Source organism: Lasioglossum baleicum, chromosome 11 (assembly GCF_051020765.1).
Source record: "Lasioglossum baleicum chromosome 11, iyLasBale1, whole genome shotgun sequence".
Lineage (NCBI taxonomy): Eukaryota > Metazoa > Arthropoda > Insecta > Hymenoptera > Halictidae > Lasioglossum > Lasioglossum baleicum.
In genome coordinates, this window is record NC_134939.1 from 6629416 (window position 1) to 6654461 (window position 25046).

General features: G+C 31.8%; 2 protein-coding genes and 1 non-coding gene across 13 annotated transcripts; all 3 read left to right on the forward strand.

Moving 5' to 3' along the window:
• The first annotated feature begins 5821 nt into the window (after positions 1-5821).
• On the forward strand, positions 5822-14367 carry Karybeta3 (karyopherin beta 3). The gene is made up of 14 exons (XM_076433501.1): positions 5822-5983; positions 6875-7024; positions 7730-7956; positions 8025-8121; positions 8425-8990; positions 9306-9414; positions 9700-9999; positions 10073-10255; positions 10343-10469; positions 10546-10908; positions 11259-11512; positions 11654-12174; positions 12509-12728; positions 12838-14367. Exons 1-14 carry the CDS (start codon positions 5903-5905, stop codon positions 12931-12933), a joined length of 3294 nt encoding a protein of 1097 aa, XP_076289616.1. The 5' UTR covers positions 5822-5902; the 3' UTR covers positions 12934-14367.
• Positions 8187-8315, forward strand: LOC143213831 (small Cajal body-specific RNA 8). The gene has a single exon (XR_013010050.1).
• A 1900-nt stretch (positions 14368-16267) lies between the features above and the next one.
• Positions 16268-24674, forward strand: LOC143213555 (choline-phosphate cytidylyltransferase A). 11 transcript variants are annotated; one of them, XM_076433515.1, is made up of 12 exons: positions 16268-16417; positions 17327-17478; positions 17974-18184; positions 18772-18915; positions 19651-19758; positions 20310-20418; positions 20501-20617; positions 20830-20981; positions 21065-21286; positions 21356-21523; positions 21873-21994; positions 22515-24674. In XM_076433515.1, the coding sequence occupies exons 4-12, from the start codon at positions 18805-18807 to the stop codon at positions 22615-22617; spliced, it is 1212 nt and encodes a 403-aa protein (XP_076289630.1). In that variant the 5' UTR covers positions 16268-16417; positions 17327-17478; positions 17974-18184; positions 18772-18804; the 3' UTR covers positions 22618-24674. The 11 variants fall into 11 exon arrangements, 10 of the variants coding, with proteins under 10 accessions (XP_076289630.1, XP_076289628.1, XP_076289629.1 ...); XR_013009993.1 differs by having other exon boundaries at positions 16271-16701; positions 21873-22101; XM_076433513.1 differs by having other exon boundaries at positions 16272-16701.
• Positions 24675-25046: the final 372 nt, after the last annotated feature.

The following is a 25046-nucleotide window of genomic DNA, read 5'->3' on the forward strand; positions in this document are numbered from 1 at the left end:
AACACTCCGCCATTTTGATTCGAGTAAACCCACGATTAGGCTGCGGGTCTTCATGCAAGATAAACATTTTCTTCGTCTGTTGCAAGAAACAGGAATTGTTAGGTTGTCCAAAAAGTTTCTTTCGCGATGTGGACGTCTAATATCGTTAAATAATTATTTATTTATATAAACAACGCGACCAATTGTTCATTAATGTTTTATTTCCTTACTTCCTTCATACACTACTGTTGCATTGTCTGCATTGATCGAGAGCGAAACGAACGTTTGGGACAACCTAATCGAATTTCTTCCTTTGTTCAATCATTTTAGTAGATTGAAAGTACTACATCAATATTTCCCAATTCTTTTCAAGCTACCCATTTTTGTTATAACTGCAGAAAATCCATAGTCTACCAGTGGCCGCTCGCACTATTCTTCCTCTAAAATTTGTCGAAGTTCGCTGGACTTTTTACTGGTACACCTAATAAATTAATTACGATATCGTCGTGATCGTTCCTTCGCGAATCCACGTTGCGACTAATTTTAGTCAACAAGGATTTTCAGTCCTCGCGATGTTTTTCGTCACCGAAGACACGCGAGTCCCTACGATTTAGTGATAGGGATATTACATTGAATTGAGTATGGACTTAAATAGGCGCTATAAATATTTGACGAGATGATAATTAAATAGAACTACTGAATCGGAGATTGTGTGCGATATTTCTGTCTGTGTGTGTGTGTGTGTGTGTGTTTAGCGAAACGTATTCGGGAGTCTCGACTGTGTACGTTCAAGACTGGTGCGTTTTTTCCCGAGTTTTCCTTGAGCATTTCCTAGCTCGTAAGATTTTCCTGTTTCCCTTGATCCTGGATATCCTGTGTGGCATGGAGGAATGGTTTGTGACGTGAGGGTGATCATTTAGTGTACCTTGGGTGTGTCTATAGGAAAAATTTCTATTCATTGTTTGATTCCACGGTATCTGAATTCGATTTTCCAGTAGTTGAACCATTGTCATAAACCAAGTGTCATTTAGCTAGATATCGTTAACCTCGGACTACTGATTTTATGCAATCGTAACGAACACTGCTTTACAAAAGAAAATATGACGTGACTTTTAATTGGATTTAATCGTTCTTTCTGTTTTCTTTTATAAATAAAATTCCAAGTACGATTCACAGTTTCGTGAAAAGCTAAGATTGCATAAATGTCTACTGTCTATCCGTGAACTTCAGTGTTGTCCACGATTTGAGTGGACTTTATTGAAATAAAATAAATTGGATTAGACAATGTTTATATTGCATAAAGGGCCGCAGTCTAGCAATAACACTCGTACGAAAAGTCATGGATTATAAGTATCATAAGTCGGGGCACTGAAACGTGATGATTATACTCAACACACTCAAATATGTAAGCAACAGATCTAATTACATGTATAAGTGCAATCGTACAAAGTAAAGTCCCATCCTAAAACAGCGGCAGTCGTAAGAAAAGTTGAAGTTTCACTGTCAGATTCTTCCTTTTATAATACCAGCGATGATCGATATCGTCGTAGTTAATTATGATTATTTAAAAGGCAAGAGCAAAATGATGAAGATCCGATTTATTCACCGAAACTTGGACAGCACTGAATATCGATCGAAATTTGGATCGTATGTAATATTGGACGTGTAGTATTGGTAATATGTGTGTAGTCACGTACAATAGTCGAAGAGTAACGTAGCCCATGACAAAGCGATATAAAACAATATCCTGTTTTGTAATCGGCCAATGTTTTCGATCTCTTAATAGCCGCTTGATCAGAGGAACAGAATTTGAACAAGCGAATTGCCCGAGTTCCACAGTTTTCATTTCACACGTGACCTAGTTGAGAAAAGTTTCGTGTGAAACTTTTTTTTGAAACGTAGAATAGTTAGTGAGATGAAGGCTGCCAAGACACTCTTTTATTTTGACGATACCTTTATTGCAACTTCCTGTCGTCATTGCTTACGAATAAAAACGATAGTGTCATGAAAATAACACTGCGCGTCAATGGGTACTCATCTTCATTATTTGTTCTATTCGCAAAAAATAGCAAAAGTCTATAATTTTCAGGTCATAACCAGAGAAGACGAGTAGCTCGTTTGCGTTCGATGTCATATCCTGAATATCCTGTACGAATTGTTTGTAGATTTAGGAAGATCATGAAATGCTGAAATTCCTGAGAGAAAACTTGAAGGGTGTGTAGGTACAAGAGTTCAAGTTGTCTCGCGAAAGGTCAAAGCTTTAACAAAGAAATCGACGCCCTGTGAAGCGAAGCTGTGCCCACACCGAAGCAACATCAAGCAACTTTTTGTCGCCTCTTTTTTTGTTGCCTTTTTCTTCTTTTATTCGGTGTAGACATAACTTTAGATTCGCAGAGAACGAAGATTGTGTGACAAAACGAAGCACGTATAATTTTAGGAGTAGGTAATTTGGAGATGGGGGTGTGGAATAGGGTGAATGATGTATGGATAGAATAAAAAATATATAAAGATCAAGAGGAAGGTATGAGAGCAGAGTTAAAAAGTTTCATTTCCCCACCAACAGGTGAAGGGAAAAGGAAAGGGGACTATGGTGGGCGCTATGGTGGACAGTTTTGCTTCAATTGAGGCAAATTTGCCCAGCCCTGATCTACGTGAAAAGTAGAATGAAGAAGATGAAGTAGTGGAACGAAATAAAATACGAGTAAAGGCATAAGAAAAATAAATGTAACAAATCATTAGCTTTGTTTTGTCAAACAATGCTCGTGGCATTAATTTACTCTATAATTTCTCTCACTACTTTGATTCTTTTGGCTCGTACGAGCACCGGCTTGAACACGCCTAATTTAAGGGACACGGGGCGACCAACATCGCTCCTAGTCAGACAACTAATTTGTAGTTTTGTATCAATAGTTAACCGAAATGGGGATGTATGTTAGCAAACGAGGAGAATGTGTGTTTGTAATTGCGTTCCTAAAACAAACTGGCCGTCGCAGTATATAGGTACCAAGAGTAACGCGTATGTGTATGAACTGGTGTTCAAATAGTAAACAGTTAGCAACTATAGATCATGCTAGATTAGTGGACCGTGTGTTAGATGTTATAGTGTTGTAACACATAGTATTTACACTTTCCTGTTTATGGTAGTTCTATGTCCTCTGATGGAGAAATAGCAAGTACTTACTTACAATTAGGCGTGATGCCAGGACGCAGTGTTCCCTCCCGATAGCCCTGTTGTTTACGATGTTAAACGATCGTTTAATTGTTCGCGGGCTCGTTTTTTAGTCTTATCAGCTGAGTCTGTGTAGCATGAACTGCATGCCGATGTTATTTTGAGGAGATCGACAATGCGTGCTTATAGGGAGGGAATACTATAAATAGTTACGAAATGTAGATTTTACTCCATCGATTTAAATGAAACTGTACGCTACGATGTATGTTGAATGTAGAACCTTCATTTTATCTAATACATCTGTGTTACCGCTACACTTTCCATAACTATTGGTCGTTAAGCTTTGTTAATAAAATTATTTGAAACGTGAAACGATCGTCAATCACAATTTTATTAACCCTTTGTACTCCCTTGTCGAGTGTGACTCGACATCAGAGAAAGAAAAATGTAAATGAAACGGGTTTTTACATGTATTTCGTTCTTCCTATATTTATTTAATTTCTTATATTTTAGTTAAAAACAAATATAAATTACAACAAAGTTTGAGTTCACTTAAAACGTTAGATATTCCATTAAAAAAGTAATAAAGATCGATTTTAGTCACTATTTTAGATCTTTTATGCGTTGCAAGTGTTACACGTTTCGCAAGTGTCCAGATACTTTTGAGCGGTAGTGTATATTGACGGGAAAGTACCGATATTTTACGGGGTGCTCAAGGTACCCCATTTATCGAAAATTTTACTATACTGAGGCTTAAAATCGCCGTGCGTGCGCGAGAAATCTTGCACAATATCTCACCACTGCGTCATACAACCTGACGCGAAAAAATCGTACACATGTACCACGTGTCTGAAGTCTGAAGACACATAGCACAAACAGTATTTAAATAGTTAAAAAACAAAAAGAAGTACTTACATACAGGTGCGAATTGTGTGGGAAATGCCTGCAAAGACATCAAAAGATACATAAAGCACTAAATCGTCCAGTCATTCAGCGCCCATCACAAAAATAAGATGACTCCAGTGTTGTATTTACAATTTAATAAAACTACTTTCATCTACAGTGACTCCCATTAATATTCGGACGCTCTAAAAAAAGCGATAATCTTTTTAATATTGGACTACACGATTCAAACTTTTTCCGAAGCTAGAGCACTTAGTTCACTACAGGATGTGAAAAGAAATTTTTTCGAAAATTGCAATTGGTCGGAATTGTAGAAAAAATACTAAAAGTTGCATTTTACAACTTTTTTATGCGGGCATATATTGAAAATTTAAAAAATACGTTTTGTAGATCTTAGTGAATAAAACATATTCTGAAAATTACGTCAAAATCGGTCGACGTTCCAATGAGCTACAAACGTTTAAAGATGGTAAAAATTGCAGATTTTCACGATTCTCGGCCTATAACTGCAGATTCTTACATCTTTCAATGCCTGTCGCTTTTTCCGCATCAACCGATTTCGATGAAACATTCACAGTGCATATAATTGACACAGATCTACAAAACGTATTTTTTAAATTTTCAATATATAGGCCCACATTAAATAGTTGTAAAACACAACTTTTAGTACATTGTATACAATTCCGACCAATTGCAATTTTCAAAAATATTTCTTTTCACATCCTGTAGTAAATTAATTGCTCTAGCTTCCCAAAAATGTTCGAATCGTATAGTCCAATTGTAAAAAAGTTATCGGCTTTAGTGTCCGAATATTTGTGGGAGTCACTGTATTTATATAATATATTCCTTTCCTAACAGAAAGATAGCAACAAGCGATCGCATTGAGCAATGCGCGTAAAATGAATTGTTAAACTAGAACCAACGCTTTACTAGAACCGCAGCTAGAACATACAATTATAGCAATTCATATTTTCAAATAATCGTAATGACTGGTAATGGTCAACTACAGAACTATATCCCTAGTTCCTGCGTTTATCTAGGGAAATTTTAAAAATATAATTTTATGGGCTGTAACCACTGATAATTTACTTGAATATAAGTAAATAAAATTGGACAATAATGTCAATAAATAATTAAGTAAATATTCGTAATAAAAGTAATGCTTCCTCTAAAACTTCCTGTGTCAGGTTTCATCAGATCTGGTTCTGAAAAGTCATCTGTCCGGTGCCAAATATTCAGTAGCTAAATAAAGCTAACTTCCCATTGTGCTGTTCTATTCTGTTCTATTCTTTCCTAATCATAATCTAGAGATCCCTTCACATCATTCACATATAATATAATTTCAACTATAAACATATGTATGAATCAGTATGAATACTACCACAGAACTTCGTGCACTAGATAAGAACCTTTCTCGTGGCTTCTCCCAGAAAAGAAAAAATGGGACAAATGGGCATTGTATTCAACGAAGTACACACGTCAAGTGGTTCCAACCAGTTCCAACTAAAGAATCTTTCATAGTTTTGATTCGGTTACTAAATTTTAATAACATGTTCACGTTGTTAGTGCGTTACTGCGACAATGAAGATTTTTAGTTGATCGAATTTACATAATTTTAAATGAAGCATTCATATTTTTTAGTAAACGAGTATTAATTTTTGTACAATATACGATTTACAAAGCAGTTTTTTAAGGTTAATTTCCAATCTGTCAGTTTGATCCAGTTTGATCATTTGTTGGTACTCCATTGGTACTCCTAGTATCTAGGGATATTTCCATGATTTATCTTGGTAACATAAATTGACGATCAACTCCCGGAGTGTGCGCCGTAGCTTCATTCGTTCGGCGACAATGGCGGCAGACCTTGATCAGTTTCAAGAGCTTTTAAACACACTTCTTAGCACAGATAACGATGCCAGAACACAAGCAGAGGTGCGTACATGTTTTCTAATTTTTACATATATATTTTTCATGTATTAATGTTTCTAACAACATATGTATCACGAAATGAAATACTCTAATCCCCGAGCACGTTGCCAACGTGTTGTCAGAGCTTGCATGTGAGTGGCATTCACTGATTAATCATGCTGAATTCTATTTGTAACTTACAGTGGCTTGTACAATATCGGTGTGCACTGTTACATAACCGAATGTACGGTGAAAATAATGCGGAAAAAAAGAAGAATACTGACAAGTGTTTAGAACAACTTAATAAAATCCAAAATGGTGTCTTGCAGAAGCATGCACCCCGCCAATCTTTTACTAAGCTTCATTTCAGCTCCAATTCAACTTTCGTATAAATTCCTTGATAATCTAATGTATAGATCATGTTTTTTCAATCTTTTCGTTAATGTTGAAAACACGCAATTTTCATTTGCGCTGCACACTATTTGAAACAACACGAGTTTTTGCTATATAAGATTGATAATTTGTGTATTCGCTTTCCCGCCTACACGCAACCGTTTTCGGCTCGATTTCCGGCATTCCTGAACGTGCTTTGGATGCTATAGGAAGTACATTCGTTCACACGGACGTTAATGCGCAATTATAATGACTTTCGTGCTGATTCACAATTAATGTCTTTTTATCCCTCGCATATATTTTGCAATCATGACATGATCTAAAATAAAATATCTGTGAAACTCAACATTGTCTTACATATAGCATAATCATGTTTTAAATGCTTCGAAATTTTCGAGATTAATAATTTGAATAATCATTAATTGTTAATATAAGATTGATATATTTGTGTAAGTAATTAATGTTTGTCCTATTCATAAGAAATATTGTATGAAATGATTACGAATATATAAAATATTCTAGGAGGCATATAACAATCTACCCGTGGAAAGTAAGGTGACATTTCTCTTAACATCATTGTGCAATGCTATCCTTATGGAGGAAATGCGTGCTATGGCTGCTGTCTTATTACGTCGACTGTTTTCATCAGAGTTCATGGAGTTTTATCCAAAAGTAATTATGCAATCCTTTATTTTCTCTACACAAATTTGTATATATTAAAAATATGGAAATGAAATTTAAGGTACCATTCGTCGAACTCGGATTTTAATTGAAATCATTTACTTTTTATGCTCTTAAAAAATAGATGTACGGCGATGATCATTACTTTTAAATAGATATAGAAGACCAAAGACTAAAATAATTTTAAATCGTGTAATACATTCTGAAGTTTATGCCAACAACTATTGCCAATGAGAAGCTGGGCTTTCTAGCTTATGAATGACAAATCATTATCAAGTTTTATTATGCGTTATCAATTCTCTATGAAGTTCAGATATGCCATATTAATCATAAATAATTCGCATAAGTTATTTCAACATTACATTTGATGCAACTATATTAACCCATTTACGTCATAAGGAAAAATGGAGAATATTACTCTTATCACCAATTTTTTAATTATATGTAAATAGAACAATTTCAAACAGTAAAAAGATATTTCATTATATTTGAGTAATTTGTATATATTTGTTATACATACTGTTATGTACGAAATTGCACGGCTGGAAATAGTGCGTATACATATGTTAATGATGCAAATGGGTTAATAATTGTGTTAAATTTGTGTTTCATGAATAGAAGATAAAATAAAAAATGTCTAAACTGAATGCATGTTTTCACAACAGCCATACTAAGTTTAGTATAATTGTGCTTCAGATTCCACCAGAAGCACAAGTTCAGTTGAAAGAACAAATTCTATTATCCGTTCAAAATGAACAAACAGAGACTATTCGACGTAAAGTTTGCGAGGTTGCGGCTGAAGTCGCACGAAACTTAATTGATGAAGACGGTAATAATCAGTGGCCAGAATTTCTGCAGTTCCTATTCCAATGTGCTAATAGTCCTTCGCCAGCACTAAAAGAAAGTGCTCTTCGAATGTTTATGTAAGTTTGCAATAGAAGCATATTTTCAAAACAATGTTTGTGTATTCTTACATTCTATTTTCATTCAGATCCGTCCCAGGCGTTTTTGGAAATCAGCAAGCAAATTATTTGGATCTTATTAAGCAAATGTTACAGCAATCTGTCATGGATTCTGCAAATTACGAGGTAATTCTAATAAAAACTTTACAAGATTTATTGACGCTAGATTAACACATTCATATTATTTCATATGGGAGACTGATACACGAGACTTGATTAGTTAGGCGTCTCGTTACTTTGTCTTCCTATAAAAATAGTTGCCTTCTGATGACTGTAACTTGTGAAGATCTAATTTGCAGACAGATACGGGGCATACAAGATTGTTTCATGTATCTGTCAGACTTTTAGCATTTGTTCATATGGGATAATACAATGTTTTCAAAGACCAATGTAAACAAGATTATGAAAATAATGAATTTTATTATTTAGGTCAGATTTCAAGCTGTAAGAGCAATTGGAGCGTTTATCATTTTGCACGATAAAGAAGACAATATACAAAAACATTTCTCAGAACTACTACCCGCAGTTGTACAAGTAACTGCTCAGTCAGTAGAAAAACAATCAGATGATGCTCTCTTAAAAGTTCTAATCGATTTGGCAGGATCAACGCCGAAATTTCTGAGATTACAGTTAGAAAATATAATGGAAATGTGTATGAAAATATTTTCTAATGAAGAAATGCCAGACTCCTGGAGACAACTGGCATTAGAAGTATTAGTAACATTATCAGAAACCGCTCCCGCAATGGTACGCAAAGTGGGTGGGAAGTATATAATATCTTTAGTACCATTAGTACTAAAAATGATGACGGATATAGAAGAAGACGAAAAATGGAGTTTCGCTGATGAAATCGTTGACGATGATAATGACAGCAACACCGTTGTTGCGGAAAGTTCTTTGGACAGATTAGCGTGTGGTTTAGGTGGTAAAACAATGCTACCACAAATTGTACAGAATATTCCTTCAATGTTGAATAACAGTGACTGGAGATACAGGTAAATTTCGTAATATTTTCGTTATTTTATACTTTTATAGCCATCACAGATATGTCAGCGTTTATATGCATTTTGCAAATAATTGCGTTACATCTGTGATAGAGTAACCTATAAGCATAGCCTCTGTTTTTATCTATCGTTCTGGTAGATAAATATTAGAGGTTCTTGTAGGATGTTCTTCCCAGAGAGTTGACAATAATTTAATAATGTTATTGTCATAGTTTTAGAACAAACATTACATTTTTACTAAAGATACGCGTGAACCCGAAAAATAATTGATGAAACCGTACAATAACACCAAACGTTTGTTTTTAGGCATGCAGCTCTTATGGCAATTTCTGCGGTAGGAGAAGGTTGTCATAAACAAATGGAAGCAATATTACCTCAAATTATGGACGGAGTCATTCAATATTTACAAGATCCTGTAAGCGGAGCCATAATTATAAATAAAATTTTAAGTCCATGAATAGAGTCAGCAGTTACGTTTCGTGTGCAAACATAATAGCGTTACATTCATGGCAGAGTAAAACATAAGTTCGATATTTGTCTTACATTGTCGTTCTGACAATGTTTGTACTAAAATATTGGCTTATGAGTTCCCGAGAGTTGACTGTTTTTAAATAGTCATAGTTGTGGAACATACAGATTTCATGTTAAAATATTACATGCTATTAAAACCTTTGATTTGTTACATCAATTTTCTTTACAGCATCCTCGTGTAAGATACGCTGCCTGTAATGCAGTAGGTCAAATGTCGGCCGATTTTGCACCCATATTTGAAAAAAAATTCCACAATAAAGTTATTCCCGGATTATTAATGGTTTTGGATGATAATGCCAATCCGAGGGTTCAAGCTCATGCGGGTGCAGCTCTTGTGAATTTCAGTGAAGATTGTCCGAAACACATATTGACGCCGTATTTGGATGCTATTATGGGTAAACTGGAATCAATACTCACGGCGAAATTCCAGGAATTAGTTCTAAAAGGAACAAAACTTGTTCTTGAACAAGTACGTATATCAATTCGATTTGACGAATAGCGTAGTAATGTAGTAATCCCTTTAATTGAATTTCTTTTTTAAGGTTGTTACTACCATTGCGTCGGTAGCCGACACTTGTGAAGAACAGTTTGTAACATATTATGATAGATTAATGCCATGCTTAAAGTATATCATACAAAATGCAAATCAGCCCGAACATAAAATGCTTCGGGGCAAAACTATCGAATGTGTAAGTCTTATAGGACTTGCAGTTGGACCTGAAAAGGTAATTGTATAGCAATGATTTAACGCTGCGAAATTGCCGATTCATTTAAACATTCGAAAACATTTTAATATTTTTGCGATCGTGTAGTTTATTGCAGATGCCAGTGAAGTTATGGACATGTTATTAAAAACACATTCAGAAGGAGATCTTCCAGATGACGATCCACAAACAAGTTATCTGATATCTGCTTGGGCTCGAATTTGCAAAATTCTCGGTAATTTATTTTGTTTCAATTATGTGAGGTTTCAAATTGTGAAATAAAAATCTGAAATAACATCTTTTCTCTCTAGGTAAACAGTTTGAACAATACTTACCACTTGTAATGGGTCCAGTTTTGCGTACAGCAGCAATGAAACCCGAAGTTGCTTTACTCGATAATGAAGACATGGAAGGCATAGAAGATCTGGATTGGGAATTTGTTTCTCTTGGAGAACAACAAAATTTCGGAATCAAAACAGCTGGACTGGAAGACAAAGCCTCTGCCTGCGAAATGTTAGTTTGTTACGCGCGAGAATTGAAAGAAGGTTTTGCAGAGTACGCAGAAACAGTAGTACGACTAATGGTTCCTATGTTGAAGTTCTACTTCCATGACGGTGTTAGATCAGCAGCCGCTGCGAGTTTACCGTACCTTCTTGATTGTGCCAAGATAAAAGGTTATAGAAGTTACATAACAACATTTTTGAACCTTAATATATTAACCGTTTGAATGCTACGCAACGCGGTCGAACTCCTATCGATCCACTGTTGATGTCCTGCGGTAAAATCTCAGATTCTAATGTTAATGGTATACATTATTTTAAGAGGTTTTTATTAAATTAAAACTTGGGCTCTCATTGTCTTCACGGCAGCTAAGTGTTACTCATCGAAACTGTAACTCCTGCTGGAAACAATTGGCATTTTTCGACAAGATTTTTGCAATGAACGAATTCTCGTTTTTATTCAAACGGTTAAGCTGAAAACAATAGGTTGATACGCTTGAACACCTGTAACAACTGCATTACAGGTCCACAATATCTTGAAGGAATGTGGGCGTATATATGCCCAGACTTATTGAAAGCAATCGACACGGAACCAGAATCTGAAGTCCTGTTGGAATTATTATATTCTTTAGCTAAATGTATCGAAACCCTTGGTACAGGCTGTTTAGGAACGGAACCCATGGCTGAACTCTTACGTATATTAGATAAGTTACTTAATAAACATTTTGAAAGAGCAGTAGCCAGATTGGAAAAACGTAAAGATGAAGATTATGACGAGGTAAGAAATTATACAATGTATGTACGTTTTCTTATATCTGTTTGTCGCTGAAAATGTCGGGTCGGATCCTCGCACATCTTTAGATAGAATTTTACATATATCATAATCGTGAATAAATATCAATTTTCATGTTTGTGTTAGGTGGTCGAAGAACAGCTGGCCGATGAAGATGACGAAGATATATATACACTCAGTAAAATAGCAGACATTTTGCATGCTTTATTTATGACATACAAATCAGCATTCTTCCCATATTTCGATCAAATCTGTGGACATTTTGTAAAATTATTAAGTCCCGATAGACCTTGGTCGGATCATCAATGGGCTTTGTGCGTTTTTGACGATGTGATCGAATTCGGTGGACCCGAATGTGCAAAATATCAAGAATATTTCCTCCGACCAATGATACAATACGTGTCGGACAAATCAGCAGAGGTCAGACAAGCAGCTGCTTATGGTTGCGGGGTTTTGGGGCAACATGGAGGAGAGGCATTTGCTCAAGCATGTGCAGAAGCCCTACCTAGGTTAATGGAAGTTATAAACGATCCAGAATCGAGATCTCCAGAAAATGTTAACCCTACTGAAAATGCTATTTCCGCAGTCACAAAAATTCTTAAGTATAACAACAAAGCAATTAACGTTGATGAAATACTTCCACATTGGTAAGTTCATATTATAGTGTTTTTGAAAAATTTCCAGAACTTCTATCGAGTTTAATCAAGAAATTTATAGGCAATAAATACAAATTTATAGTGTAGTTCTTTTTTTTGAGAGAGAGAAGATAAGTTAGAATAATTTGTTCAACTATTAACCAAACACTCTGTGTATCTGACTCTGGTTTCTGACCAATTGGTCAGAAGCAATAGCTAGAAGTTGTACTTAGAAGATTCTAGAACATTTTAGAATTGAGCAGTTAATCATTATCGGAAAATTACTATGTAATATTATAGTAGCAATAATTTTAATGAATATTGTATTTGTATTGTTTAAATATAGGCTCTCTTGGTTACCAGTAGTTGAAGACGAAGACGAAGCTCCCTACGTATATGGATATCTTTGCGATTTGATCGAATCAAATCATGTAGCAGTTTTAGGTCTAAATAATGCAAATCTACCTCGGCTAATAAGTTTCTTTGCTGAAGCACTTCACAGAGATGCGGTACCTACAGACAATCCTGTCAACGGCAGAATTCTTAGTATCGTTAGACAAATACAGGTACGTTGCATTAAGATTCATAGAATTCTTGACATCAATCATTGTCGTATTATAAATTATAATTTTTACTACATGACACATGTACAAATCTATTCTTTATTTGTTTTAGAACAACGAGTCTATGTTCCAAGCATGCATAAGTGCATTAACAGCAGATCAGCAACAAGCATTATACAAAGCACTTAGTGCACAGCCTACTAATTAGCCATTTGTTTTTTATCCCCGAACTTAAACGCCTTAATATAAAACAAAAAACACATTTGCTTTAATAAAGCTTATCGTGAAAATCACAAGACTTTAGGTAGCTACATTATACCTATGGAACATTTACTCCAGCCTAATTACTAAAAGAGACACTACCGTATGTAACTATTTGACACGACGCGCATATTTGTTAATTGTATTTCACTAATAGGTACAATAATTTTCCCATTTTTACTATTTGGAATTGCAAATTAATGACACGAAACTTACGCTCATCACCCCTCACTCAGTGAGGTATGATACGTCGCGTATAAGTCTAGGAGTGTAAACGTAATTAAAACGTATAAGCGAGCTCGCATTGACGAAAAATTTCGACACCCGTTTCTCAGTTTGCATCACTCATAAGAGCAATACAATTACCGGATGTACATATGTGAATTTATTTTCAACGCAGCAAAATTAACACGTTATACTTCCCGCCATTGACAGCCGAACGATGCTAAATTTTTCTTTAATACAGCTTTGTAAATTGCATAGTATTTTTAAATATAAATGATAGCTTTGTTCCGCGAACATTTGAATTTTGTTCTTTTGTCACTGCGATCTCTAATTCGTCCCAATTATTTGCATTCTGAAACTGTTTATTCGGCAGAATAACGAAACTGCAAAAAAAAAATGAAAAATAGATTGGAAAGACACCAACTCATTGCCACCGGATAATGGCAGAACATATTGTGATTTAGGTATTTTATTATTAAATTTAGGTACAGTAAATGTTATTTAATAATAATATCGATAATATTACAGCGTTGAAGTTAGATGGAGCCGTATACGAATGCCTTTTAAATGAAACGTAATGAACTTCGAAAGATTTTGTCTCTGATAATATCATCATATGTGGTATATTATATTATACCGTCTCTTGAACACTTTCCCGATTTCAAATTACAGGAAACTCAAGTATATTTTCAGTTTAATGAAATTTTATTTGATTTTGTAATTTTACAGCTACTTTATATTAACTTATTACGCTTATTATTTAGCTGTAATTTTGCACCCGTTTTATTACCGCAACATCTACAAATGAAAAGAAAAAAAAGATAATGCTGGGCATTACGTTTCTTCAACATTATTGTATAACAACCAATATAAATTGTAAGGACATCAATGTTACAAATGAAATGACTGAGAGGAATAGCGAAATTACAACTTCCTGTTCTTGTTGCTATTTATTTATACAAAATATTTACTATTGCATGCTAACTTGCAGTAGAAAATATACATCATAAAATTTGCGGCTAGTTGCAACGTAAAATCCCTCAAAAAAAATTTTTTATTACGACATATGTAAGGGAATAGAAATAATGCTCGGACATTTATTTGTATATATATCAAAGTATATAAATATTAAATAAATACATAACGTTGAATTACATGAATGTAATCATCATTGACGAATGATAGATACTGTCTCAATTATTTCATAAAGATCAACATACAATATGTGAAAAATACAATGTGTGGGTGTAAACAACTTAGTAATCAATGAAGGACTTTTTATGCTAAAGGCAGCGACAAAACATGTCAACGCAAAATCAACATAAAAAAAAGTAAATTTATAATTCTTATAATTATATAGAAATTATTTTAAAGTTACTAATAATTAAAATAAACCTCAGCTTTTTAACTGATTGTTTTATTCCACCTTTAATGATGAAATTTGTTTATAAGTTAGGAATAATACATTTTCAGGTTAAACAGTTTAAAAAGGAAGTCCAAGAATATGTACTATTTATGCATGCTGCTACTAAAATTCAAGACAGTGTTTCACTGATACAGTGAAGTCGTCAAGTATCGTCAACTTTCATTAATGTTACGAACGTTGCTTCCTTTTCCGCCGTTACATTACAAATGGAAACTCGTGTATTTAATTACGAAATATTGAATAATGCATGGTTTAAGTAATTTCTTTAGATCACTTAAATGTCAAGTCATTTCTTAAGATACAAGGAAATAATTAATGGTTCAAGAAAAAGAAAGGTTCCCTCGTAAATAAAATTAATTTGATAGTACACAACGGTATATATTTTCCATTTAAAATTGAGGTTATGTGAAACGGAATTGATTTTGAATATTATTCATTATGCTTATATATTTGTAAAAGGAGACTACAAATAATGAACAAATACGTTTAAGAATAAGTTCTACTTTCTGATATTATATGCTTGTCCAAAAAAATAAGTATATATAAATATACGTATAATAAATAACATTTGCTCAAAAATTAAACTTAAACGGAAAAATTTGTGATACATTTTTTATGAATTCCTATGTATATGAACAATCATCCATTTTACACTTATGACATTATTCCCGCTGCACCCTGTAATCTATTTACAAGTATGTATGAAGGTTGGAAAGATTGTATCATTTCACATAACTCATGATTTACATATTTATTTTTATGACGGTATAGCGTGTGTCACATATGTATACTATTTAAGTATAATTTTGCTTCCTGCGTATCGTTTTCTGAGTGATAGGTCAGTCGACTACTATGGCAATTTTTATATATACAACGTTCCTTTTATTATTCACACTTCCTTATCAAGTAGACATAACATAGATTGCAACGTCTCAGCACCGCAATTCCTGAATTATGTCATAAAATAATAATTAATATATTAGATTTTTGGCAACTTATAAATGCTATAGGTGTGTCCATATAATTCTACGTAATATATCAATTCAATATGAATTTTATATAGTCACAGAAAATGTCTTGTCAATTATACCTGTGCTCTAAACTTGCAATAATTAACTTCGAAATAGAAAAACAGTATACGCGCGTGTATTATAAGTTTAGAATACATTACGTTGCACTGTAAATATACATTTATACATGAATCCATAGATTGAATATTTTTAACGATGTATCAATAATGCAACAGTATGTAGAGATTATAAATAATAAATATAACACGAATTTATGAAAATTTCCTGGAATTTATTTCATACAGTTTACATAATTCGAAGCATTTCGTGACGCGATTTTAATAGTGTTATTACTGAAAGAAATTTTAATTAACTTTATTTATAAAATCTATTCGAACGAAATCTCAAATTTTTAATAATTGAACGTTTTAGAACAAAGAACATAATATATATTTATGATTTTATATTTTCTTATGTAACAGCAAGTTAAAGAAAGTATTATTATCATTTTTCTTTCTAATTAAATGTATACAATATATAGTTATGCGCATGCGATATTACAATGTGACGCTTCAGATCATCCGATATTACGTCACCGTTCTCCCTCTCTTTCATAACTGACGGTCATTTTATCGTGAAACTCCTTTGTACCTACATGTCGGTGCACTTCAAGCTTATTTCATAGAATCGAGTGACATTGTGAAAAATTGAATATTAGTCATAATTGAACAGTTAGAAAGCATACATAGTGTACCTTTTATTTACGAAACGTACGTTGCTTCAAATTGTGAGAAAGTTCAAATTGTATTAATTCTTTTCCTTGCAGCGCCTTTTAGGCGGCAATTTTCAAATTAATTTTTCGTGTTGTGTTCTGAAAACCTTATTGTCGCATATTTCATAGTTTTAATTTAATAATCTGGATATAAAGTATGTATATGTATACAGCCACTCACATATTAATTAACGGCACACACTTTAAATCACAATAACTAACTATATAAACGGACCAAACAACTTCATTTCTGTCAAACTAGACGGCTTAGTTTACTACATGGTATGTATAAGAATTTTTGGAAAAATTACGATTAGTCTGAATTACGAAACAAATTACTAACTCATAAACAAATTCAATTTCGACGAAATCTTCAGCATGTGTATAATTTATATGAATTATCTACAAAATATAACATATATGTGTTTTGAATTTTCGTTGCAAGCCCAAATAAAAAAGTTGCAAAAAGCAACTTTCACTAGTTTTTTCGTAATCTGGACTAAATGCAGTTTTATCAAAATGTCCATTATATATAATATATATATATATATATATATATATATATATATACTTGTCGACTAGTTCTGCAGAAAAATTATAAAGCCGTTTGGTCTATTTGTAAAACAGTTATTCTAACATTTGATACTACTAGTAATTCTGATAAAAAGAAATTATTTAAATTAGTTCCTAATCTAGACTGACATATTACCATTAATGTAATTAACTTGTGTATTTTAATAAATTTGTTGCGTGACTCCTGCTTTATACTAGTAAAGATGAAAAACGAAAATTTCTGTTTGCATGCTTGTTTTCATGCTTTTATTTTCGGCACTTGTGAAAACAGAACTAGATTTAAATAAAGCTGTACGGCTTCTTGTCCTCAATCGTAATTCCCATATTCTTTTAGCGCAGAATACTCACACACGTATACTTCAGACTTTATTACCTGGGATTCACAGTGCTGTTATTCGGCCCTGGTTGTGTATTGAAGCGCGTGCAGTGTGCAGAATATCCACGACAAGTGTCGTGGCGGGCGTCTGCTGGCTCAGCTGTTAAATAGTATGTAATATTTAGCAATATTAAATGTGAAATACCTGGTAGACTTCGTACGAACTTTCACCAGAATTTACACCGTCAATGTGTTTCGCAAAAATTCATCAAAGTTACAGTTCAATAAACTTCTAACGGGAACACTTCGATTTTTCGTCATATCCTATTACTTGTCCGTGTAGTAGTTGCACGTAACAAAATAAGGGCGTTAAAGGTTCGTGTCGTTCAACTGATTTTTGAAAAAATGACGAGGAAATTCTTTTAATGACAGACAGCACATACAACGACGGACTATCGAAAGCCGGGTCATCGAGTCGTTTATTTAGTTCTTTACACGTTTCCCGTATCGTTAAATTATTATTACGTTGTACATATTTAGACATTTGTATTTGTACGTATTTAGTCACGCGTTTTTGGTTACCTTTTGATTCGTGTGTATACTTGAATATGTATGCATTCGTCTTTTATGTATTTATATTCCTAACATCTGAATTATTTGTGCAGGATGGATGAATATTTGTAAATTCGTTAAAAGAAACAATGCATAATAACGCTAAATATAATTGATTCACAAAAATTTTGGCATTCCCATAAATGGTTCTAACAGATTAAACATCTACATTCACAAACAGTTTATAAAAATTACAATGATTTATAAATTTAAAGCTGTACAATGAAATTTATTCATAATTTTGAAATAATCTATGATAATCAGGTAAACTTTCAGTTACTGTACATATTATTAGATATAGTTCATTAAATAAATGTTTAGAAATATTTAAGTAGAAATCATATTTTTGAACGTTTACTGAATTTTATTCTGTTAATATCTGTGTTCAATATTATTTATAGATTTCTGTTTGCTATGCTTATATGTTATGTTGTCTGTGATAATATAATATAAATCTAATTGGTTTTTACTTTGAGACATTTATGGCTTTATATTTCAGCGTATAAACTCAAAGATATTTGATCGCTTGTTCAATGATCAATGAAATTTACTTCTTTATCTAAAAAAGCGTGAACGAATGATTGAAGTTTTATCTAGTTAAAGTTAATCATACAGCTAAAAGATAAAGAAATGGTAGGACTATACACATTAAAATAGATTTTATTTTTTATTTTAATTTCTCTTGTAAATTATAAATGCTATGAGCAATCAAACATTTTTGAGCAGTAGTGTATTGTAATTGTAATATGTACATTATTCTCCATGTCTTATTAAAATTATTTATCTTGCATTACACATAATTTAATTTTAAACAATTGACATTAATAATATCTATTTCTATTGTTTAATAGGATTTATATGGCCAGAGATTGAAACGGTAGAAAATGTCTAGAAAACGTGCTAGAGAAGAAACTATGTTAAATTCTACGTCATACTCGAATATTCAAAACGGAGAAAGTGCATCTTGTTCTACAGAAGACTCGCAAATTTATCCTGTAAGTATATTTTAATATTTCAACAAATATTTCTATGTTTTTTAATTACAATTTAATTTCAAAAATAACTTGGTCACATGTTACTACATTTGTATTGTTACTTGCTATGTATCTTGTTATTTTGTTTTGTAATTAACACATGGCCCCAGGTTATACTATTTACATAAAGTTCTTGATTAAATACCTCAGTTCTTTTCTTTTTTTTCTTTTGATAATGCTAACCTGTATCAGTTAATATATTTATAATCTAAATCTGTATCGTCATAATACCTTGTTTCCTAATGTATTCGAATCAATCAATGTTAAGTTTATATACAGGTCAAAATTTATCTGTAATCATTCAGAGATAATTTTCTCTTTAATGTCAAAGCCAAAATATGGGAGCAAGTACTTTTAATGATAATAGCATGATATGATGCAAGATTATCAGCGTATCTAGTTGATATAATACCACAGACACCTCATTGTGCGAATAATCTAGATTGAATGTCTAACACAAATAACTATGTTAATAAAGCACCTAATAAACCTGTGATATATCTTGCAATGTATTTTAAACGAAAGTGTTTCGAAAGGAAATTTCATCATCTCCATAGCTAGGAAAATTATCCTTCACTCTAAAAAAAGAAAGCTTTTCTGAAAAATCAAAGGAATTTACTATAGAAACAGTTTGATATAACAAAAAAAATATAATTGTTTATAAAGTACTTCTTTTTTTTTTAATCACCTTAACAGTTGGTGACAATGACTTGGGGGACCAACAGGACATCAAATAATGAATCAGATCAAATTTCACTGAAAAAACATAATAGTGAAATTTCAGTTTGCTACAAAGAACTTCCAGTGAGTTTACTATTTTTTTTTTTAATAATTTTATTAATTTTTAATGTAACTTATGATTCAATTTATATTCGTTAATTTTCTTTTTAAAAATGAATGAATTGTTTCTATTGTACTGTGTTCGATATATAGTAAAACAAAACATATAAATGAATTATTAATTATTTATTAAATGAGTCAATATATTACACACTGGTTCTCTTTAAACATTAATAATCGCAGCAATGATTTCAATCAAATATTTATTTTTACTAACGCATTCATTGTCATTACAAATTTTAGGCTTCCATAGTACCATAAGATTTAATGTAAAGTTACATTTAAATATTGAATTACATGTGCATGTTTTTTTACTCTTTTTTATTTGTAATATCGAATCAATGAAAAGGGTTGTCTATTATCTAGTTAGTTAAAACTTTACTTTCACATGAGCATAATGGATCGCTAGTAGATCAGGTGATTTTATTTTGTTTACGTAATTTAAGAAATCATGTCTTCAATATTTTGTGTAGTGTATGTTATTTTGATATTTCAGTAATAATATTTTATTCCAGTCTATATGCAAGGAAGCCCCTTTCAGCGATGATGCTGAAGCAATCGCTGAAAGAAGCGTATGTGATTATAATATTCGTATTACATTGAAAATGGCAAAAAGTGGTAAAGGTTAGTTTAACTGGTTGTCAGATGAGCAAAAGCTTCAGAATTTTATTTGAAACATCGGTAAGTAACATAGTCTTTATTTTAGCTCCTAGGAAAGTCAGGGTTTATGCAGATGGTATTTATGATCTATTTCATCAAGGACATGCACGGCAGCTTCTACAAGCAAAAAACATTTTCCCAAATGTGTACCTTATTGTTGGAGGTGAGTGTGACAAATATAATTTCATTATAGTGTACTCAATTTTGTTATAAATGCATAAAATCTGTAGTCTAAATATCAATTACATGCTCTAAATGAAGTATCTTGCGAAATGCAAAGAATTGTAGAATATGTGTGCATTTGGTTCTGCAATGAAAATGAAAATAAAAATAAATGAATAGTACAAATATGCCATAAATTTTATTGTTTTACAGTTTGTAATGATGAGCTTACTCACAGTAAAAAAGGTAGAACAGTGATGACTGATGGCGAAAGGTATGATGCAGTAAGGCATTGTCGATATGTAGATGAAGTAGTCAAAGACGCTCCATGGGAGTTGGATGATGAGTTTATCACAAAACATAAGGTATAATTGACCATATAACTAATTTTCATTTTCTTGAAAATACAAATATGAATTGTTAGTAGCGTGATGAATGAATATTGTAGATTGATTTTGTTGCGCATGATGATATACCTTACATGACGGATGATAGTACAGACGTGTATGCTGCTTTGAAAGCAAAAGGTATGTTTGTAGCTACACAAAGAACAGAAGGAGTATCGACATCAGATATTGTAGCCAGAATAGTTAAGGATTATGATATTTACGTAAGAAGAAATCTTGCTCGAGGTTACAGTGCCAAAGAACTTAATGTTTCTTTCCTCAATGTACGTAATAATTTTTGCAGTTGTGAAACGTAATGATATCATTTTATACTAAATAGTTTCTAATTGCAGGAAAAGAAATTTCGGTTGCAGAATAAATTTGATGATTTGAAAGATAAAGGGAAACGTGTTATGGAAAACATTGGTGAAAAACGTATGGATATGATTAGCAAATGGGAAGAAAAATCTCGAGATTTTATTGATGCTTTTTTGTTACTGTTTGGCAGAGAGGGCAGATTGGTAGGTATTTTGTACTCTCATTATTAAAGTTATATTAAAATTATATTATTAAAATTATATATATTTTACAAACTAAATCGATAATTATTAGAGGTGTGCAAGAACCCGAAAATGTTGGATACCCGATGGTTAGGATGGGTCGAAACGAGTCGGGTTCTCGAGAATATTTGAGAAATGCTTGGGAATCCCCATATGAGAACTCGACTTGAGTTGAGTCGACTGACCCGACATTTTTGGGTTCTCGCACATTTTTAATAATTACGAACTAAAATTTGAAAAATGTATACATTACAATAGGATTTTGTTATTGCGAATTAATATACATTTTTCTATTTTTCGTTATTCACAGTCAACAATCTGGAATGAAAGTAAAGGTCGTTTGATGCAAGCACTATCTCCTCCTGCAAGTCCAAAAAGGGATGGCAGTCCAAATAGCAGTAATAGCAGCAATAATGAGGAAGATCAAACAAGGTACATCTCAGCATTCAAGTCAATTGATTAATATGCAACACCATATTATGTACCGCTTCCATACGAAAACCTTCAATACTTCACATCACCCACTTGCAGCATGTTATGTTAGTATACTATCCTACATTGTAAAATCAATTAAATTAATAGTAAGTAATAATGTGTAATTTCTTTAATGCTTGTTACTAACACTGCCATAATCGTCGAAGGAAACTTGAACAAAACTTTTTCATCCTGTATATCAAGGCCATTAAGGTTTTTTCATTTTTATTAACGAAAAAAAAATTAACTTTTGATAATTGAGCACAAATTTTTATATTGCACATTTTGAAAAGCTGACAATTATGCAATTGAGAAAAACGTGTTCAAAGTTTCTTTATCTTTCTGCTTTAATCTAATCATTTATATGTTACGAAACTTTGATGTGAATGCAGTGTAAATATAAAATATGTTAATATATGTATATCTGTTACTTTTAAACATAAATGTGCCTAATTAATATACTTATTTTACTTTACAGTCCACCACCAAAAAAGACTGGCCGTTTTGAGTTTTCAGGAGATAATTATTATTTAAGCGACGACTACAGCGACGATGAAGAGGCAAATTTACAATCCAAATGATAATATACTTTCTCACATTAGTCTTCTGACCAAAAAATAATATGCAATTTCTTTAAAAATGTTTAGAGATATTTTCATATAGCTAAGTGAACTGCTGATATGGATTACAATGCTATGCTTCATAGGCTTTTGTATAGCATGATTTCATACTGTTCACACCATACAACTACCTGTTAGGGCATAGAAATTTAACCAGATAATGAATTATAATATAAAGATTAGAGAGAATATGTATTTCAGATTTATACTATTACGTTTAGACATTATAAATTATTTAAATCTTCTGTTGCAACTATCTAAAAAAATGTCCAGTATCGTAACTTGCATTCTTAACTCGTAAGTTCCTACCTTTAAATCAGTTTTATTATATATTTTGAATTTCATACTCTATTAAGAAGTCAAACAGTATATTATTTTATACAGAGGACTGCGTTCATAGTTTAAATGTCCAGTTAATATAATTTTTAATCATTTTCAATTACTTCATTATTAATTTTATAACATTTTTTTTACAAATTACCTCGTAATTTATTACTTACATAATGTTACGTACTTACAGTCAATATTTTTACTGTAACATGTATTCAATTACATTTCGATTTTCAAGTAAATGACGACATACATATTTATTTTACAATCGTCTAACAAACGCAAGATGTTCAACATGTTCGATGTTGTTTACACGAAGATAGTATCAATGAAATCATTTATTTCGTGTAAAAATTTTCATTTGTAACTTATTGATACCATTAAAATACAAAAATATGGATGAAACAAAAAGTTGAACAAATGTCAAATGAATTTTATTTCAACATATGGAAGTAATTACACAGAATATACAGTAGAAAAAGTCAAACATTATTTTAGAAGTAATTGTCTTTATTTAATCAGTTATTAAATATGTGGAAAGCTTATTCAATTCTATTATTTAATATTTTGTAATTTAGAAATATTTTTTACGATATGTATGGAGATTGTGTTTGTATTATTACGTTATTTATATGTAGTAGAATTCGTATAAACTGAAGTTGATGAAATTTAGGATACGTGAAATTACATTGTTTAATGTATAATGTAAATGTTGTCAACGTATGGATCGCGTTTTGATAATGGTGCTTTTATTTGAAGATACTTGAATACAACAACCCTGGAATGGTGCAACCATTTTTGTACATTTAAATCGTGCAATAGATTTCTAAAATTTTTGTATCAGTAGCAAATATGTTTTAAATGCATGATCAAAATATTACTTATTTTTACGTTTCGACGTGTAATGTACAGAATAATAATGTATGTATTTCTCACGCGAATTAGTTGCTTTGTTAATAGTGTATAATTCCAGGGCTAATGTATAAAGTTATGTACTTTAGCGTAAAACTGAAATTGAGCAAATGTGAAAAATTTATAATGCAAAATAGATATACAATTGTAAAAATTTATACGCTTCTGTTTCGTAATACGTACCAATGGTGCCCGAATTCGACACTTTTTATTTATGTTCAGCATGCATTTCCTTAAAGCATGCAGATAAAACTTTAATATGTCAATATTTTTTTATTAAAATAATTAGTATTGAATACATTCGTAGCGTATAGATAATAATGTTCTGTGGGAATAGTATTTTCGACATTCTTTTAAACATCTCTCCATTTACTAATGATTAGATACGCACATTTTTACCAAACGGCGAATAAAATTTATTTGATTGAGATTTTTCTGTAAAATACCAAGTTTGAAACGAAGCATAATTAAATTTTAAAGTATTCATATGTACATACTATGTATAGATACCAGTCATATTTGGTTTAACAGTTTAACATATAGACACACAACTTAAGCAATAGCTATATATTGTCTGTTATTTATGTGTGAAAGAATAAAAGGCAATAGAATTTATATTTCAACAAGATATTACGAATTGTTTGCAACTTGATTTGGACAGTACCAATCTGTTGCATGTTCAATATAACAAAGATAAATTAATGTATTTATGAATCACACATGTAAATCATAGTTTATATATTTATATCCTTTAAATATACATTTAAGTAAATGGATGTTTCTTTTATTATAAATGTTCATTAATATTCTCATTCAAGTCATTGTATTGTCAACTACATATATATTTATAATGTAAACATATTTCTTTTTAGCAATATAATAAACCACAAATGAAGTTTTAATATTTCAGTTTGACAAGAAAGTTATACTTTACGTAATTTTCGTAAAAATCAATAAAAACGATGTATGTTTTTCAATTTCGATTTCAATTATTCAAATAATTGAATAAAGGGACATTTTGAAAAGTTACAATGTTGCCAAATGTTTCAATAGAGATCCATTTATTTTCTCGTTTTAGCTATATTTTTATATTTAATATATTAATGAATACCGACGTGTGTGACATATTTAATAATACATTAGTGTAC